The sequence below is a fragment of the Paralichthys olivaceus genome, chromosome 1 (genome assembly GCF_024713975.1).
Source record: "Paralichthys olivaceus isolate ysfri-2021 chromosome 1, ASM2471397v2, whole genome shotgun sequence".
NCBI lineage: Eukaryota > Metazoa > Chordata > Actinopteri > Pleuronectiformes > Paralichthyidae > Paralichthys > Paralichthys olivaceus.
Window position 1 is genome coordinate 27,718,425 of NC_091093.1, and position 20,106 is coordinate 27,738,530.

At 43.1% G+C, this 20,106-nt stretch overlaps 1 protein-coding gene across 3 annotated transcripts in view; it reads right to left on the minus strand.

Annotated features, from left to right (window-relative positions):
* Positions 1 to 15,188, minus strand: part of lrp4 (low density lipoprotein receptor-related protein 4) — a 98,472-nt gene extending 83,284 nt beyond the window's left edge. For 2 of the 3 annotated variants that reach the window (XM_069526772.1, XM_069526786.1), the window contains exon 1: positions 14,994 to 15,188. In XM_069526772.1, the coding sequence (XP_069382873.1) occupies positions 14,994 to 15,054 (61 nt within the window). In that variant the 5' untranslated portion in view covers positions 15,055 to 15,188. The remainder of the gene's footprint in view (positions 1 to 14,993) is intronic. The other variant, XM_069526779.1, reaches the window with a different exon arrangement.
* Between the last annotated feature and the right edge of the window lie 4,918 nt (positions 15,189 to 20,106).

The following is a 20,106-nucleotide window of genomic DNA, read 5'->3' on the forward strand; positions in this document are numbered from 1 at the left end:
CGGCTGCCTCTATGTTGCTTCAGTGGTCAGACAGCCAGTGTTTGTGAGTCCTGGAGGCACATGATCCCTGCATCCTCCTCTGAAGGGCAACAGGTCATCCGATGCGGTGAAAGGGTAAGGGGAAGGAGTCAGGATGGGCAGTACTGAACGAGCGCGCTCCTTTGCAAAGAATAGCTGTCACCAAAAACCCCTGTGGCGAGAGGAGGAGGCAGGGGGGCCTGACACCTTAGCTCAAGAAAGACAGAGTGAAGGGGGAGTTACAGTAACTGGAGGGCAAATGAGAAGCTCTCTGGCATCCAGTCTACAACTACACTGGGTTTTATATGTTGGTTTCATTTTGGTTCCAAGTTGATTGAAGTTTTGGCTCAAAGTGTAAGAAATGTTTCATCTATTTTTTAAAGAATCTCCCTAAAATAGTAATGTAAAAAACATTGATGTAGCAATTCAGCTAAAGACAAATAATGTAAGTAAACAAACTAAATTTGACATTTTAAGAAGAAATTGAGATTTTTTGAAAAACCGTCACTATTTCAGCTCTTAAAACATTTATTGAAAATTGTTAATAGTTAAAACTAAATAAATGTGATCCAGGATTCGAAATAGATTTTGATCTGGTTAGATAAATCAAATGTCATTAGCTGCACTGGTGAAACCAACACACAAACCATAGAAACAGTCGTCCACTCCCTTCCATGTTCTCTAACGTTCCCTGGTCAGACAAAACAGTGCAAGCAGTTCAACTGCAACTGACCTTCAATCAGCTTAATAGATAAAGTAAGGGAAGTAATAAAATGTTATCACGTACACTAATCTTAATTAGTATTACGTGTATTTCCTGATATTCCGTACACCACTCATCTCATTGACAGAGCAGAACCTAACAGCAGGAACAAAACCTTACGGCACAATGCTTGTTGGACTTGGTCTCCCAGGCCTCCCTCATAAATCAATGCTGTCCGGCTTAGGGGGGAACAGAAGACTGCCAAAACTAAATCCAATTATAAAACGGGCTGGCACCACTCAGCCGGATGACAGTGTCTACCTGAACCCCTGGAGGTGCCAGCTTCAGTTGCGGCATCAGAGTAGAGGAAAATCAGCAGACGAATATCTAATTGTTTGGGAGTGCATGTGTGTATTTGTCACAATCGACAGGGTTAGTTGAGTGGCTCCTGGTTGGTGTGTGTGTGCTGTTGTGGCACACTGCCAGAGGCACATATCTGAGCAGAGCGCTATGGGCGCCGGGCGCCAGCTGAACCTTTTTATTCCAACCCGCTGCTGCAACTGGCCGGCAACTTGACTGCACCCTGGCACCTGTCTCACAAGCATACACACACCCTCTCCACATGAAAATGCACACATCAGAGGCGAATAAATGCAGCATGGTAGAGACTCGCATTTAAGCTGCGGCACCTGTCACAGACTTAACATGAATCACAGTGTAAAAGTTCAGAAGGGAGACAGCTTTGACATCCCGCAGCCACGAGTCGGGATCTTTCTTTCCCTGCTATATTACCCATCTCTGTATTTGGACAACAGTGGTGAAGTACAGCTTCAACTCCAACCAGTCCAACTTCTGTGCAACTTCTGAGTCTAATTATGAACCGAAAAGGTTCACCTGTACACCGACATAAAATTAATGCTTTGACACTAAAAGGGAGGTGCCAGAGGAAGAGTTAAAAACCTTGAAATATGCTTTTAGAGCCTCATACATCACTCTCTGAAGCGAGCAAGAGCCCACATATCTTCCCTATTAACAGCAATTTCAGAAGTGAGTGTGTTTTATGAATGCTGCTTTTAAGTGTGTTCCTGCCTCCCTGCTTGCAGCCAAGGTTACAGCGATAATTTGAGCATCTAAAGTGGCCTGCAGGGGGACAGATAGACAGAGAGGACACTGGCTGACATTGTTAGGAGGTAAGTGTACCCTCACTGCAGCATCTATACATTGTACAAACTGGCTGTGTTAACAGATTGCAACATATTTAATTAGAAACCATTCTATAACTGAAATATTTTATGTCAAATACAAATTTCTGATGATGCCACACTATAGACTATTCGCAACAGGCATTCAAATACTTTTTTCAACATGGATCATGAAATCTGACGTTCTCCAAAACACACGCTGTCACACGCACATCACTCCTATTACTGTTATAAACGTCCATCAATCAATTGACAGATGCCTCACTTGCTCTGCATCAATCAATTTTCTGTCAACCCTAATGTGCATTTGTCAGCAGTGCAATCTAACATGCTTGCCTCCTGTCCAATTTGCTTTTCCAGGGTGGAGTCATGCATGAAATCATAAAACATTTTTAAAAAACACAAAACAATCGTGTCTGGATTTTGAAAGTGTGCTGTTCATTTCCAAACAGTAAACTGTAAATGAATGAAACTACCAGGACAGTTAAAGAGTGGCAGCGACCAAGCCAGAGTTTTCAACAGCTCAGTCCAACCCCAGCATGTTGCTCTAGCCCACAGAGCTATGTCCAGGCCTGGCTCTCATTTAACTGTGCCCTAGATTTCCTCTCCCTCCCAGGCTAACACCTGGACAGGATCTGTAAGCAGCACCACTCTCCCAGATCTGGACAAAAAAAGGCCAAGAAAAACATCCCTGCCTTCTCTAATCCCGGTCACATCATAATTTAGGAGCAATGAACCCAGTCAGCATCTGCCACCAATGCAAAGTTAAGTGAGAGAATCTAGGAAGTCAGATGCTCACGTTTACAGACTTTGTCTAATAAGAGAAAGAGGGAACAAGAACATGAATCTAAATTTTCAGTGACAACATTGTTGGTGATGCTAAAGTTACGTTTTTGACATGTTCCATATGACGTCTAGGAATAACTCAGGTCAAACCTACTGCTAACCAATGTCTCCTCATCTTTCATCACAGGCACAACATACAGTATGAGTTAGTTTTAGGAAAACCAAAGAGCCTCCTGCCTGTTATAGACTATCCCACAATCCAAAGAGTCCATCCTTGGTTCTTATACATCTATCCTTATATGGCCACTTTCCATTCCTACCATCTATACCAGTGATATAAAGTGCACACTTAAGGCCTAGTTCTCTGTTAAATGCCATTTCAAAACTAACCAAAATCACAAAAAAATTGAATAACCTTTTCTGAGAGCCCATTTTGGGACACAACTGTGATTTAGAGCAAGCTTTCTAAAATAAACGTGGGCTAAATGAAAATGAGGGCGATGTTCTTTCAACGGACTTACCCAGTGTAGTTGGATTTGTCTCTTGATGGCCGATACAATAACTTAAGTAGGCGCTTCTCAGAATAGAAGCCCCATAGATCAACCACCTCGCAACAAAAGTGGAAAATCATGCTGACCCAATTAGTACCGACTCTCAGCAGATTATTGTTGCAGCCCACTTCAGTCGACGCAAATTGTTCCCCTGATTCTGATGGAGAGTCTTGTTGTTGTTATTATCTTTCCCTCGTTTTGCCTCGAGGTATAAAGACTAACTTTGGCCCCTGGGATTGGTAACAATCCTCAGGCAAAGTCACTGTAACACTGAATCCCTCATTATTCATCCTCTTTTCCTTTACTTCCATTCCTCTTTTCTTCCTCTCAGCAAATCCCTTTCTCCTTTCCCATTTTTAAAGCCTTTTACAAACGCCCTCACGTTCTGCTTTCACACATTTAACAAGACCTTTCCAAATGCATTTAAAAGATGAAAATAAGAAAGATGAGCAATTGTGTGTTTTGCAAAAAAAATAGCCTCCTTTATTTATTCACGATTTTCTTCCTGTGTTCTAAAACCATTATCATCTGATCTGAAAATTACAGCACAAGAAAATAATCATAATGGCAGAAATCCCAGATTTGGATCTTCACTAAATCTAATCAATCAATTTTCCGACCGAGGTTACAGTAATTACAGCCTACCTTTGAAGACCAATCATAAAGTTCAAAAGAGTCTCAATCTTGTAAACATTGCAAACGTTACTTCATAATCACGGTGCTGCATTTAAGTCAATTTGTGCATGTAATGATGACAGGGGAGTCTGAGGTAAATCAGACATCTGAGTGCAGCCTAGCAGATAAACAGCACCAGAAAAATAAAGCTTGTTTTTAACAGAGCTTCAATGCTGCAAAATGTATGTGGTTGTTTGGCAAGAGAAGACAGACATCAAGCCCCTTTTCAAACAGAACTATATTGCCTTAAATTATGTGCCCTTGCCCCGGTGTGTGATTTTAGAGTGTACCAGTGTTGTGGAATCAGAGGTATGACGTGGAATTCAACAGCATCGGGATCCTGTTTCACCATTTTATCTGCCCTGTGACCTCCTGTGCTGCCAGAAAAAAGGTGGGACAACAATGCCCTCCAATCCATTTCCAATAATGCCAACTTCTCATCCTCGCAGTCTTTTAAAATTGCTTACTTTGGCAATCTTATCAAAAAATTATTCAATTTCAAATGTTCAAGAGAAAGTTGAGAAGTGATTCATTGATTGCTAAAGCACTAGATCCTTCATTGATCCCTCAACCCAATGCAATATATAGTTCTCTGTTTTGTCCATCGAAAGCACAGAAATACTAAACACTGTCCACTCTGCTTATTATAAACTCTGGCCATAGAACAATCATGACCCGTTTTACGGCACTAACTCTCACTCTCTGCACCGTGGACTCAGCCAGCCATGGCTCTTATCAGGCACTGCTGAGCTCAGTTCTATTCTGAAGGTTGTGTTATGAAACACTGGGTGGGAGTTGTAGTATTATACATAGCTGCCTGTGTAGGCCAACTCTTTAATCAGTCACTATAATTGCTGGGATGGACTTTGAACCACAGACATATTTGTCTCAGCTTTTCATCCATAGCTAAACAACTTAGGGGAGGAAGGCGGCAAGCGTTCGGGCCCCTGCATCTCACGGCTCCTGCCTCGGCCCCGCGAGCAGCCAAGCATGGAGGAGCAACGGAGGGGTCACAAACAGAAGAAAGTGTTTTGGCTGAGGGTGGGACAGAGACGCGAAGCGGAGGGGGTGGAGCGCCTCAGAAGAGGGAAGAAGGGAGAGTAGCGCTGGTGAACAGAGGACATGATGGTACACAAGTCCCCAGTGGCGGATTGAGTGCTTTGTGGAGCCCAAACAGGGCTCTCCTCTGAATACTAAGACCTTTCATAGAGGCAACAGTGCTACAGAGACGCAACTCCAAATCCTCTCCTTTGAGGCCCCAGCAATATATGGGGCTTTCAACTGCTTGTGCAAGACTAGGTCTAATTAGAAGTCGAGGAGATTTGGGGGGGGTGGAGAAGTGCTAAGGAGAAGAAGAGAGGCAAGGAGGGGTGCTTGATTTAAGAGGCCATTGTTTTAACAAGTACATTCTGCCTCCCCTTGCTTGCTCCTCATGGCCTCCCCTTCATATGCCCACACTCCACAGAGTCAAAAGGCGGCGTTTAGCCCCTGTGAACGAAGAGGGGCTGGGCTTGTTTTGACACTTTGTCCTCCTTGGCTTCTGTGAAAAGGCCTCGCTTCTATGGGCCACTCGAGTTCATTAGGGAGTGCAGCGCTTTCAGTCGCGTCCCCATTCCTGCTCCAGGCCTCAATGGGGCCTCCAAAGCCCTTCACTGTTTGTTTAATAAAGACCCTCACCACCTCCACAGCTACCACCTCCATTTCCCTCATCACAGGCCTGGCTGAGTTAGTACCAGCGGGGTAAGGGTCCATTGAAAGAAAATGGTGAAGAAGAAAGAGTCCGGGGACTCAATGAAAGGAAGAAGCATAAACATGAAGACATACAGCAGAGAAGAAAGGTACAGTGCTTCACCTGCATCGACTCGCTGTGAGGGAAGCGCACTTTCTCAGGTCAAGCATTGTGTGTGTGTGTCTGTGTCCAGAGTCAGGTTTCAGCTCTCACACTTTCAGGTGACATCACTATGCGTCAGTATCGAGGGGACAACGTTGAGCCATGTCACTCTAGAAGGGCAGAGGAACACTGAGATCACACAAGCCCCGAGCAAATCTCAGCTGCCACTGTGTGAAAGTACATGAGCTGTATTTAAGATAATTGCTGGAAGTAAAAGCGATGAGAGGGTGCAACTGCTCGCAAGCAGTTAGTTAGCTTATGGGATCGTATGTCCCAGTTTACGTTTAAGTCGACACTGAACCAGAGGCACAGCAGTAACTCTGTTGCTATGATGAACTCTGGACAACTCTGGAGACAGGTAATGGTTTACAGGCCTCAGTCGTATTGCGGTTGTGTTTCGTAACATCTTAATCTGGGTACGTGCTAGTTCAGAGCTTTGACTTGACAGCAGTCCACAAGAGCAGAGACAAGACAGAGCTAACTAATAGGGGGTTGCAAAATCAGAAAGATGTAGGAGCATTATCACAAGATATAAATACCCTGAACCCAACTGTTGAGAAAATATGATTGCTCCATTATCAGCAAGGGCATGAGCCAGTTTGTAATCATCTGTTCATGTGATCATCAATCAAGGCGTATTGAATCCCTGGTGTTTGGATGTCCTGGATTTTTTGTAATGCCAAATCATCCACCATTAGTCAATCGACAGAAAATGAAATAACCATGAAAGACAATTTAATTATTTAAGTCATTTATTCAATCAGAAAATACCAAATATCATCTGGTTCTAGCTTCCCAAATGTGAGGATTTATTATTTTTATCTGCTTTATGAGCATTTTTCATGTTTGCACTGTTGATCGGACTAAACACTGTGGTGTAGGCACTGTGAATGAGCAGTCAGAATCAGTCACTATATCCAATATTGTATATCTTACATGTATATTGCTTTATGAAAGATTAAAACCACACCAAATTTTGGGAGCCATCTTCTCTGACACTATATCTTCATCACCAAACATATGACAGACACTAGTCTTTGGAAGTTGGTGTCACATTAAAGCAGGTTTTAATTCCATAGAATGCCTCCAACTGGTTTCAACAACTTGAAAGACATCAGATATGCAGCAGGTGCTTCTCTACAGTTGTAGGGACTCCGGGAAGTGTGGGAGGGAAAGGCTACACCGATGAACCATTTGCTCATACTGTACGTGTGATCAAAAAGTCACCCGAGTCTGTGCAGCTGTTTTCCTTCAGGGCCAAGCAACAAGCCAACGTCAGCTGGTATGTGGACAGCAGCTAAGAATGAGATCTGGATGAAAACCCTGGATGCCCTGGCCGTCATCAGCCACTAACAACTGATCAGATTTTTTAGCTACTGTGATAGAAACCTGTGCGAGTAATCCGTAAACACAGTTCAGCTAAAGTGGTGTAAAATAGATTATCTCTATTCATACCGATGATGGTAGAATTGAAAACATCTGAGGTGATCTAAGCGTTAATTGTACACAACTACATTCACCATAAGTACGTTTACTGAAAGCTTAAACACAGCTTAGCCAAATAAGAACATGTGATTATTGAATAAGTTGTTAAAACTGTGTATGTAGCTACTTTACAGGAATTCTGGGTTTTTTTTCCTCCACAATATAGATAAGGCCTTTACATCATTACTGATGTGACTCACCTGTGTTAATTTGGGAGAAAGTGTGGGGGGTCTCCATCAAATCATATCACACTCTAATCTTACCTGAAGCTTGGGAGAGAAGCTGTGTGTGCGTGTGTGTGTGCGTGTGTGTGTGCGTGTGTGTGTGTGTGTGTGTGTGTGTGTGTGTGTGTGTGTGTGTGTGTGTGTGTGTGTGTGTGTGTGTGTGTGTACGCAGGCATGATGAGGGAGGTGAGGAGCCATCATTCAGGAGGCACCTTTTGGAGGTTATCTATGAGACAGCTGCAGGCCCCCATCTGCAGGCCCCCCGGTGAACAGAGAGGGTGGGCAGGACGGTTTTAAAGGATGGTGACCATATGCAGCATGGAAAAGTTTACGGTTACTGAGCAGAGAGGCAGTGATATGATCAGGAAAAGGGATGAAAAATAAAAAACAATCCCACATGAGAATTAAAGGCAGCTGTGCCGCCAAAAAAAAACCAAAGCATACCTGAGAAATGTGATGCAGAAATGGTCACAGCAGCTATGAGCATGAAACGTTTCCTGCTGAAGGCTTGAAAGAAAGGTGCCTCTGAAAATTCAGCAGCCTACTCTGGCACCTGTGCTCAAATCGGATTCACAGCAGTTGCAATAGATTCCGAGGAGAGTCACAAAATTAAAACAACTGTCGCATAATAAGCTACTTGGCTGCCACGCTCTTCCCACAGAACCTCCGACAACAGAAGTCTATATATGCTGGGGAAGCAACAACTGTTTGGAACTTATGATTCAAGAGAGGGGGGCCGATAAATTATACAGCAGGAGTTGTCCAACACTTTTCCCTTAAGTGTTTTGATATCTTTTTTTTGGCCACGATTACAAAAGGAAAAAAAAACATGATGCAAACTTTTTTCAGTGAGTACTCGATGGTCAAAAACAATTTCACTGGAATGTTCCTTTAAAAACAAAGAAAGTGTGTGTGCATGTATTTGGGGCTGAAGACAAATCTCACGGAGAAAAGAAATCACTATCTCCTTCCGTGATGCGGCATGGAGGGAAGAAAGCACGTATGCACTCACAAACACACACGGACACACACACACACATGGTGTATGAGTTCAGCGTATTGAATGAGGCCATGTCCAGTTGGGAAAGAAGCCTGTCTGTCTCTGCAGTTATTTATATCCTGAACTCTCACCCAATCTGTTTTCAGTCCAGGATAGAAGGACAAAGATTGAAACGGTCAACCCTGCTTGCAGATCTCATAGATCTGTTGTTTTATTTAGGTATTTGCATCAATACACTTTTAATGGTTAAGTTGAGAGATTTTCTATATTTTCATCGATAAATCCAGTGAAGAGACCAAAAGATGTCGTGGAATATATATTATTTCCAACTTTTTTTTCCAAAAGCATTTACTCAAAGTATTTACGCATCAAAAACATCCTTTGTTGACAGTTAAATTTATGATGTTGAAGTTTATGTTTTCATTGAGCAGTGATGATTCAAACAAGGGATGAATTACAGCCTATTTGAGCATAAAACTTTCAACTGGCCTTTCATTTCCAAGATAGACTGCTCACGCCCTCCGCCCAAAAAGTGACAAGGGGACGACTGTCCTGCACTGTAAAATTGTTCAGATGTTTGTTGCCCAAAGAAGAAAAGTCATTTCCAAACCATATGTTAGTGTGTGTGGCCCATTGTGCAGTTTAACCCATTGGACATGCTGGAAATATGGCTGCACAATTTCCCCCCCACTAAACACTGATCCCATACAGAAGCTGGCATCAGACAAATGTCCTCTTTTGTGACTGCAAAGACTCAGAGACAATACATGAGTGTAAGTGGCTTATATTTAATGCATGGCTGAGAACACATTCAGGAACGGAAAGAGATCTTTCACCAAAACAATCTACTGACGCCTTAATCATTTGACAGCATTGTCTTCTTCCAAATTCTCAAAAAATTCATCAACGTCCTCAGGAGAGAGAGGAGTGAAGCCACTGAAGAATGAAGTTACTATGGATGGGCGGGCGTGTGTGTGTGTGTGTGTGTGTGTGTGTGTGTGTGTGTGTGTGTGTGTGTGTGTGTGTGTGTGTGTGTGTGTGTGTGCGTGTGTGTGTGTGTGTGTGTGTCCTTCAAAATGTCCCTGCCCCCACCCTGGTTGTGCTCAGACAGCAAGTCTCCAGCCATGCTTATCTTTCTGTCCTATACAGCAGACCCCCACTGAGACAGAGAGTTTATTACAGTCTCCAATAATCTCCAACCCCAGAGGAACTCTCATTCCTACTAGATGACCTGTAAAATGACAGACGTCCCGTTCACTGCCATACCTCTGCCAGGCCGTGGCCTAAAGTGCTGTGGCACATTAGTTTTACTGGGGATGTCACATGACCAACTTGCAGACCGTAGGAACATCTGTTGTATTTCCTGAGGTTCCACATTCAGATAAACTTTCTTATCAAAACGTGAAAGGAAACTTTCTTTGGGAACTTTTTTTGCAAACGAGAAATGTTTCAACCTTTCTGTAATACTCAATATTAAGATGAACTTTAAGATAGATCATGTTCCTGGTATCAGCTATAGGGTAGAATGATTTCCAGACATACAGATTTATTATGTCAAAGCTAAACAGCACTTTAAATTCCCCTCAATCATCAGGTCAACCTTCACACTGATTTCTACCAGTGACTCTTACATCATCAGCCATTGGTTAACACACCAAGGTCTACCAGTGGTCGACTTTCTTTGGTTGCTCCTGTGCTCTCAGAGCTGACATCTGTGACATATATTAGTGCTGTGAACATAATTGAAAAGGGCCCCGGGGCCGTGGCATCATGTTCTGAAATCAGAAACGACCCCAAAGACGAGAGCCCGGGGGTCTCTCGCAGTGGAGGCCCGACTCGCAAGGAGAGAGTCAGGTGATTTATAGGAGGGTGGAGAAAATGAGTAGTGGAGTTGGGGGGAGGGGAGGGTCGGTATGAGGTTTGACATTTATCCATATGAGAATGTTGGGGGGGGGGGCAGGGAATCAAGTTATCATAGGTTACCTCCACTGCTACCTTGGAGGTGCAATTCCATCCCCACAGCAGAGACACACAAAACCCAGTGGGGGTATCAGGTGGCCCACTCTGCCTCCCTGGTGAAAGCACAGGCCTGGCTGACACCAACCTAACCAGCTCGACCAGAGGAGGGCACACACAGATTTGTTCAGGCCACAAAAATCACATGCAAAACAACAGCTCCGGTCTCAGATCCATTAATGAAACTTTCACCTTCCTCCTCCTGAAGTCAAAGAAAAGCAAGAAAGTCACCAGAGTGGAAGTTCAATGTTCATATGAGCCAAGACAATCAAACCTTGCCAGGAGTAAAGACAAAGGTTTTATAGACGTGAGCCACGACCACATCCTCCAAAACAACCTCAGAGGAAAGTAACGTCGGCTGCGGCGTGGAGTCTCAACCTAAAAAAACCTCTTGTCACGTTATAAATCTGTCTGCGGGCGGATTTATTCGGGAATATCAACATTGCAACACCATTAATACAAACACAATTACTACAAGGACACTCAATCAAATGTGGTGTCGGGGCAATTTTGCAACACAAAATCATAAATTTACATTCTAATGTAACACAAAAACACACGCCTGCAGGTTGTTTAAAAAGGCCACTAGTGTGCCTGAGTGTGTGTTAGTCCTAGATGGGGAGAGTCAGGGGACTAATCAATCCAACAAGGGGATACATGCGGCAGGGAAGGGCACAGAGGCCGGCAGCAACCTGAACCAGAGCAGGGAAGCATAATGAACACAAGGCCAAACTCCCCACCTCCCCTTTAATGCCACTTTCTCCTCGCCTCACGCTCTCTCTTGGCTTATATACAACTCTCTCGAGCTGCTTTCACACATGCCTCAAAGTCCAGACATTGAATGTGAGATCCCAAATGTCCAAGTCAGTTTCTCAGGACATTTTCTGAGACTTTTACTGCCAGCCCCCTAATAAAATATCTGGAAAAAGTCCAAGTGGGCATGTCGAGGCACAAAGAGGCGCCGGAAGAAAAAAAAAAAAGAAAAGGAGGGAGCACACATGAGGATACAGAAGGAAAATGACCAGAAAATTGACAACAAGTTCATAGTAATGTTGATGGTATCTCTAAACACTGGAGGAAAATCAGTCTGAGGACAAAAGGTGTCATATACACTGAAGATGCCAAAGATGAGATTGGAGAGGTTTGGGCGATAAGGCCGTTGCATGTGTCAATGTGCCGTAGGTAAGAACGCTTTGGAAATCATACGTCATGTCCTGCCTCCTGAAAGCTCTACCAAGATCTCACAGATTCTACGACCAAGGCTGAACACTCATCACGTGACTTAAATTACGAAACATCTGATTAAAGCATGGGTACGAATCTGAGCAGTCATTCCAATGTGAATTTTCCATACTCGACAGCACAGTTCTGTCAGTATCAAGGAAGTACTTAAGGTTAATACCAATCAATACTCATCCCTGTTATAGATTTTCCAGGTACTGCTGGATGATACTAATTAAAATATGACACGGCTCTGGGATGTTTCCCTTTGCTCTTTGTCTCAGGTGAGAAAAACATTGTCCTCTATTAGACTCCTGCAAACATCTTGAATCCATTTAGTGAGTGTACCAAACATTTGCTGCTCTCAGCATCTCAGACAAGAAAATGTGTTTAAAATGACTCTGATGGAGTATTCGCTCTTTAGTCGGACAAAACAAGCAATTTGAAGCTGTAACCTTGAGTTCTTGGAGAAATACAATGGACTTTTTATGATGTAAATAATCACTGTCATCAGTCCCTTTATCTTCCTTTACTCTTCTTTGTTTGGCTGCAGCAGATAAAACCAACCAAGCCCATTGAAGAAAGGAGGTTTTTGTTGGATAGTTGTCCGGCTGTCAGAGTCACACAGCAGCACTGTCTCCGGCTCTCTTCTGCAGGACAGGGATCATCATTTAGGTTCAAAACTGCCTCCCAAACCCATCGGTTTATGGATTTATCCGTCAGTGATGCTTTACTAGAAATACCAAAGGTGTCAGTGGAACAGTACAAGAGGTTCTGAGTCCAATCAATATTTGATTCGTAAATGAGGAGGGTTCGGAGGGAAACGCCGAGAACGGGAGAGGGGTCGCATTGTCCCACAGCACATCATTAAACTGTGTAACACACTCTCCAACACGCCATTAGTCCAACTCCAGCCCATTACTGCAATGCTATTAGACTGAGCTGAGAAAGCATCTTGACTCCACACACACAGAGTCCCTCTCAAACACACACAGACGTACACACACACGCACACGCACAGTCAGACTAATAAATCGTAGCCCTGGGTCATCTACTGTCAGCTGAGACGGCTGCCCTTTACAATGCCATTTACTGTATACAGCTTGTAAATTATAGCCTTTAACACTATATTCATTGATACATTTATCACATAATGCATCAAGTACAAGAATATAGCTGTTTTAAGACACAAACTCCAGAAAACATCCAGAAAATTGTGCCCTTCGCATATGAAGACGCAGCAGGAGATTGTGCAGATCAGACGAGTTCAACTGGAGAATTTCAGGACGGTTCAGTCAAGGGGAGGCGTGGGTAGAGCAGCAGGATGGACGACAAGACGTACAAATTCCCCTACGGAAGGCACAGTCTAGGGGTTGGACAGGATTTCGCTCTGCTGATCACAGGATGATCATTTCACAAATCTCAAAATTCATCTTTGCTTCACACATTAAATTTAGTCCATTAATTTTTTCAGGATATAATTATCTAAGTTGTTTTTTTCCCCATCCATCGTGGACTTTCCCCGACCACTGGATAGCTGTGGTATGAGGTCCTGTCTTTGAGAGTCACCCACTCTAAAACTCTAAAATAAGATCATTAGTACAAGTCTGACTGTCTGTGTCGCATGAGACTTTAAACGCTATTTAAGACACTTTTCCATCCCGACAAAAATACACCTCTGAGGGAGGAAAATGCTGAATTTAGAATTCCTGGTATTAAAGTTATCAAATTTAAATCGCTCTTGATTTCAGTTCTGGGCCACAATGGAAAATGCCAACAGCTACACCTCACACTCATGCACAGCAGACGACGACGTGTTTAAGACATGACACACGCCCGGCAGACTTAATTGCTTTATGACAGAACAAGTCCATAATCAAACCAGCACGGCCCGCCGCCCCAGATAAAGAGGGGAGGCAGGGGGGAGGCAGGGGGGGGGCGTTGATAACTACATCTGAACCAGCTATAGATAGGACGTGGATCATCCAGGAGACGGGGAGGGGGGAGCTTTTGTTTTCAATTGGGATATTGAATGTTATCTGGGTGACATTTTGGAGACGGCCTCCTGGTGACATTTAGGAGATGCCACAATTACAGCAACCTGCTATTTCAGACCAATTACTGAGGTGACTTTTCCCATCCTGTCAGGTAGATCTCTTCGTGTCATGTCCAAAGGCACGGCAGCAATGTAAGTGTGAGAGTGTGTGTGTGTGTGTGAAGGTGTTTGTATGACACTAAACCCAGTGTGTGTGTGTGTGTGTGTGTGTGTGTTGAAATAGCTTCACTAGGGTCCCTGCATTCCAGCGGCTGTTCTGACATGTTGTAAATACAAGGTGTTAGAGAAAACATAGGAAGGGGGTGGTGGAAATCACTCAGACCTATTACAAGAGCGGCTGGAAGGGGGGGGGGAGAGAGACACAGGATGTGTAGGTTATCATAGATAAACAAAGCAGCTCACCTGCAGTCACAGCACAGTGCAGAGGGTGCTCGGATATTTTAGACTGAACAAAAACACAAGGGATCCAACATCTCCTCGGGACTTCAAACTCATCTAAACTCAATTATCTGCAGAACAGAAACTCCACTGAGACAAACTGAACAAAAGTTACTACCACGAAAAAAAGCACGAAATCCACGACTTATTCTCTCTCATGCATTTCTATGAGAAGCAGTGGAGGAGCAGCTGATTCAAGATTCACAGATTTGCAATTCCCACCTCACACAGGGGCTGATGTGCACGGAGGTGGAGATGAGACAAACCTGCATGTAACACACAACCTTCCATGAACTCTGGACAAGCCTAATTCTGCAACATCAACACACGTCCAGCAGCACAACAACCCTCACAGGAGTAAATATAAAAGTGAAAGCAACTATTTGTTCCAATACAAATCAGTGAAATGAGAGGAAAAGCTGCAGATGTGGGATCATAGTCTGCAACACTTGCACAAGCATGTTGTCAAACAGGATTTAAATCACACATGTTCCACAACACTTTCTATTTGAACGAGGAGGGAAACTTCTGAGTTTACACGTCTGATGGTTTGAGATCTGAGGAGGAGGGAAATTAAAGAGGAAAACAACAACACAACACACTTCTACTTCTTCTCCTTCTCCTCCTGCTGCTGCTCCTTCTCCTGCAGCCACACACCGAGCACACCGACAACAAGATGCCTCAGCTCCAGCTCCGGTCTCCGGCGGAGAGACGGACATTTTCTTACCTGGAGTGTGGTCGAGCAGCAAAGTTACCAGGGCTCCGCACAGCACCGCGGCCAGCTGCATCTTGTACCCCGCGTTTCTCTCGCTCTGTCCGGGCTTCTCCTCCTCCTCCTCCTCCTCCTTCACCTCCTCCTCACTGTTAAAATGTTAAGCGGGCTTCTGGTGTTTTTTTTAAGAGGAAGACGTGTTTTTTCTTTCACAGCATGTCTGACTACTTCTTCTTCTCCTTCTTTCCTGTCCCCCCGGCCTCCTCCTCCTCCTCCTCCTCCGCCTCCTGTGTCCGGGATAAGGCGACAGACCCGGGGTAGAAAAGTTCACTCGGCGGGGAGCAGCTCGGCTCCGGGCTCCAACATGTTGTGATCCGGCCGCGGAGGCTGGAGCCAGCAAAAGGGGCTCTGGGTCGTACCAAACGCGATCCGAAGGGGTGCGGACTGTGTCCACCAATGTAATCCTACGATATAACCGCACGGAAAAGCAACAGCCACGCGAGTAAATGTCATCAGACATGTTTTACAAACTACAGATAAACTCTGGAGGCCCATTCGTTTGCTTTTTTTTTTTTTACACGTTTTGTTTCTTTTAATATCCACTAACCACCCCCCTCCTTCAAGGAATGGTCTCAAATCAAAGCTGTGGTTGAGTCATTTCTTCAGTGACAGTCTTTTTAAAAATGGTGAAGGCATTTAACACATGATGATGATAATAATAATGATAATAATAATACAATCCACGGTAGAGAACTAAAATTAAAGGTATTCAGTTCAAACCATATTATGGTCGAGCCCTTAAAATCTAAAAATTTGTGATATCATTGTGATTTTCATTTTCTTGAGTTGAGATAAAACTTTAATTCACTTGTTATGAATGAGGTAGAGAATGAGAAAAGACAATGGAATAGAAATAAAAATACAAACCATGTACATCATATGCACCTTTCACTGCAATATTATTGTTTTGTACAGAAATGTACTTGAGTAAAGTGTACGAGGATGTAAACTGTATTTGTACATTAGTATGAGGAGATGTTGAAAAAGACGTATAGGCAAATCTAGATTGTTTATACGTATATAGGCTGGTATATATGTGTGTGTATGTATGTAAATGCTGGAGTAAATCACAGTATATTTTATACAGTAGGGCCATAAAAAGATGTGTATAAATAGATAGGTATAAAGTCAGAGTAGTATTATACATAATACTATAGTATTAAAGCAATTATACCTGTTTTCTGTATCACTACCAGAAACTTTTTTTTCTGTTTATTCATATATGTTTGTTTTGCCTTTACGTGCTAATGTTGTTTTGCTACTTTCTTAATTAATAAAGTTTACTTAAAAAGTGCAAACTGCATTGGTTCAGATATGAAACAAATGGTGAGCACAGTGAAGTAATGAAAACCCTCAGTTATACCAAGGTACAAGTACTTACAGAGTATAGCACATTTCTCTAATGCTATGGTCTACCACATCATTATATTACCCAGCTGCTCTGATTGGATTGTGTAACGTAATACGTAAAAATGGAGTGGAATTAATGTAAAAAAAACTGTGCAATGCTCAATACATTGTGGAGTTACTGCATTCTGCATGCAGCAATATGAGCGTTAACGTGAGCATTAAGTTACATAAATTCACTCTGATCTCACTATCAGAGGTCACAGCAGATAAAACACACTTTAATTGATCCCCTAAAGTGTAAAATGAGAAAGAAATGTAGTATCACACCATAACTCCCTATAAGAAGGCTGGTATTGTGACATGATACAATAAAATAATACATTAAGTCCCATAGATTCAAACTTGAGTCACATAAACCATACACCATGAACTGTCAGCTCATATAAAATAGTTTATTACCTCACACTAGCAGCTCAATACATGATATACTGCAGTGACTCATGTCCAGATGTTATAAACAAACGGAGAGGGCAACATCTGCCCTTTAAATATTGAATGCATGTGGTAAAGATGTTTTAAAGTTTAAAAACCTACGATTAATTTGTTATGACAGTATGAAGAAGAAAATAAAAAGTAAAAAGGTGACTTTTACAACAATTACAGTAGAATTTCTCATGGGATGGTCACCACTGTTGTGCTGAGCTGTTAACAAGCTAATTTCCCGCTCTTCTAAATGACTGAATCACAAACATGTGCACTCCTCCACCATCTCAATATTCATGTTTCTCCTTTTGTCACTGGAGAGGAGGCTTAAGTCCTCCCTCTCCAATTAGGAGGCAGCTTTAGTGGGGACGTGAGCTCCCTGCTCTCTAAACAGAACATCATCATTCCGCACACGCCCTGGCTCCACTCTCCTGGGGAGCATCCGTCAGACCACATTTCATTTCATCCCAGTAAAAGTGGTCTGCACTGTCACTTATCCTGTGATTTGATACTGAGCATTTTGATGAACAACACTTTGGACCAAGAACCTTAATAGTCTGATGGAAAATCATCAGTAAAAGACAATTTTCTCTGTTTGTTTTTTAATTATACTTTTAATATTCCAAAATTCAAGATACCAAGAAGAGGATTTCAATATAAAAGACACAAATACTAAGAACACTGACACATTAAAATCTTCTTTAGGGATTAACTTTGAGTTTCTCATTGCTTAGTACCTTGGACATCATCTAAATTCTTATTAACAGGTTCTAAATATAAGGTTCTAAAGATTTGCAGGGACCACATTCTCCAATTTGGAGGCCGTGCTTCGCTGCCCGAAAATGCTGGACTGTCCCAAATGAAGGAGTTGCTGAAGTATCTGGACCTTCAGGAATATTATACTGGCACCAGCAGTGACAGTGACCATGTGCACATCATCATAAACCTCAATCCAACAAGGCCCAAACTTGTGGTTTTGAAAACTTCTGAAAATAACGAGTTTCAGTTATTCTCCCTCTAAACATGGATCAGTGGAGCTGCCTGGATCACAGCTGTGGTCCCTCACAGCTCCCATCCTGTCTCTGGGTGAAGACTTTTAATTATAACCTGTGATTAATGTGTCCACAGTGGGCCAGGAGTCCGTCTGCACATCACCGAGGGCTTTCGTTCAGGTTTCAGACTTGTCTCACACACACACAGACACACACACAGACACACACACAGACACACACACAGACACACACACACACACTTTGCAGGCTCTAGCACACACAATTCCACAATCTTATTGAAGAGTCTTATCACTCAAAGTGCCAAAAAGTCACACCAGCTCTGCTCAGACTATCCCCGTCTCTTTTAAGACACCGCTGGTATCTGAAACCTTTTGGCCAGTGCAACATATGGCTGTCAGAATCAGTGTGTGTGTGTGTGTGTGTGGTCAAGCTATTACTTATGTTGTGGGGACTTTAAATTATTTACGCAAGCTCGTCTTCCTTATGGGGACAAAAGGTAAGTCCACATAATGCATATCATCTTTTAAGGTGTAGGCATGTTTTAAGGTTCAAGTAGGGTTAAGTTAAGGTTAACTTAAGGGTAATTGGGGTGAGGGTCAGACAAGGTCAGAGTAAGTGTCCAGGAAATGAGTGTATGTCAATGAAATGTCCTCTGAAGTCATGGAAATGTGACTGTCTACATGTGTGTGTGTGTGTGGCGTGCCAGGAGAACAGCTGTCGGCATATTACTTTAGCTTCTGCTGATAAATAAAGAAGTGTGCTGGGAGATGAGGAGCCCGCAACAGAAAGAAGATCAGACAGGTGTTGGAAGTTTATTTTTATTTTTTATGTGCACTTATGTTTGTATGTACAGTGTGTGTGTGTGTGTGTGTGTGTGTGTGTGTGTGTGTGTGTGTGTGTATGTGTGTGTGTGTGTGTGTATGTGTGTGACCTTCCCTCTCCACTCCCTTGTTTGAAAATTCTTCTCTCAGATTAACACAGGATCTGATTGATTTCCGGAGGATCTTTCTTTGTCTCTCTCTCTCTTCAACATACACACAGGTCGACATTTATAGTAGCATTGCTGTAACTTCAGAATGTGACTTGTGCATTCCACAGACAGAGTCTTCTTCTCTTTTGCCTCCTCTTCATCATCCTCAGTTATTTGTATCATGTTAAGTTTCCCTCGGACATTTTCTCGAGGGGTTTGTTGGAAAAATGTCCCGAGCGATTGACTCGGAAAGCAGCTTTAGCCGTGTGGAGCTCCTCTGCCTGCAAGGGGACAAATACATAGCTCAGCTTGAACTTATTTTGTTAAACATTAGTTAATGTGATAAATTACATATTCCAAACCACCAGACTGGGTCTTTAAACAATTTAATGCTGATGGCAGACTTCTTCTTCTACTTCCTGTCTCCCACTCTTTTCTCTCTTCACGTTTCTCCTGGTTATGATGTAACCAGAGACACCCTCATTAAAATTAGCAGGAGAACCCGACCACTCCACATGGCCCGGGCTGGCTGCTGTGCCACAATTATACCCACCACACACACACACACACACACACACACACACACACACACACACACACACACACACACACACACACACACAGTGTCCTGCTGTGGTGTGGTTCGGAGCCCAGCAGCCTGTTCTGTGGCCCGTTTAACTACAGGGCTTTTCTGTGTGAGGTTTATTTGCGTGGATGCTCTCCTCTCTCTCCGTGTTCTCCTCGCACAATGGGCTCGTTTACATGTGGCCAAAATCAAACACAGGCGGACATGGACGCAGGCTCTCGCTTCGCTTCGTTGGCCCTTTGAGGCGCAGGAGCCTGGATTCTGACCGCACGCTTGTCCTCACTCACAATGAAAAGGGCTTTTATTCCCAAAAGTCATAATCTGTTGTTATTTTAGAGCCAATCATAATTTGTTCTCTCTGTTTTCCAGGAGGAAACTGTTGTAATTTAGAGCTCACAGTCTATTTCTGTCTCAAACGTAATCTGATTTTGAGATGCTCAATTTCTTATTCTTACTTTTTCCACGTCCGACAGTATTTTGAGTTGACCATGTGTCCAAAGTGCTCTGAGAGGTGACTCTGTGGTTCTCTCTGTTTCCTGAAAGTTTCATGTCAGTGGAACACTTGCACATCGATATTCACCAAAGCTGCACTCAAGGGAATTCGATGTGGCGATAATGAGGAAGTGAAATTGTAATTAATCCCCCTCTGGTGGCTGGCTGCAGTAC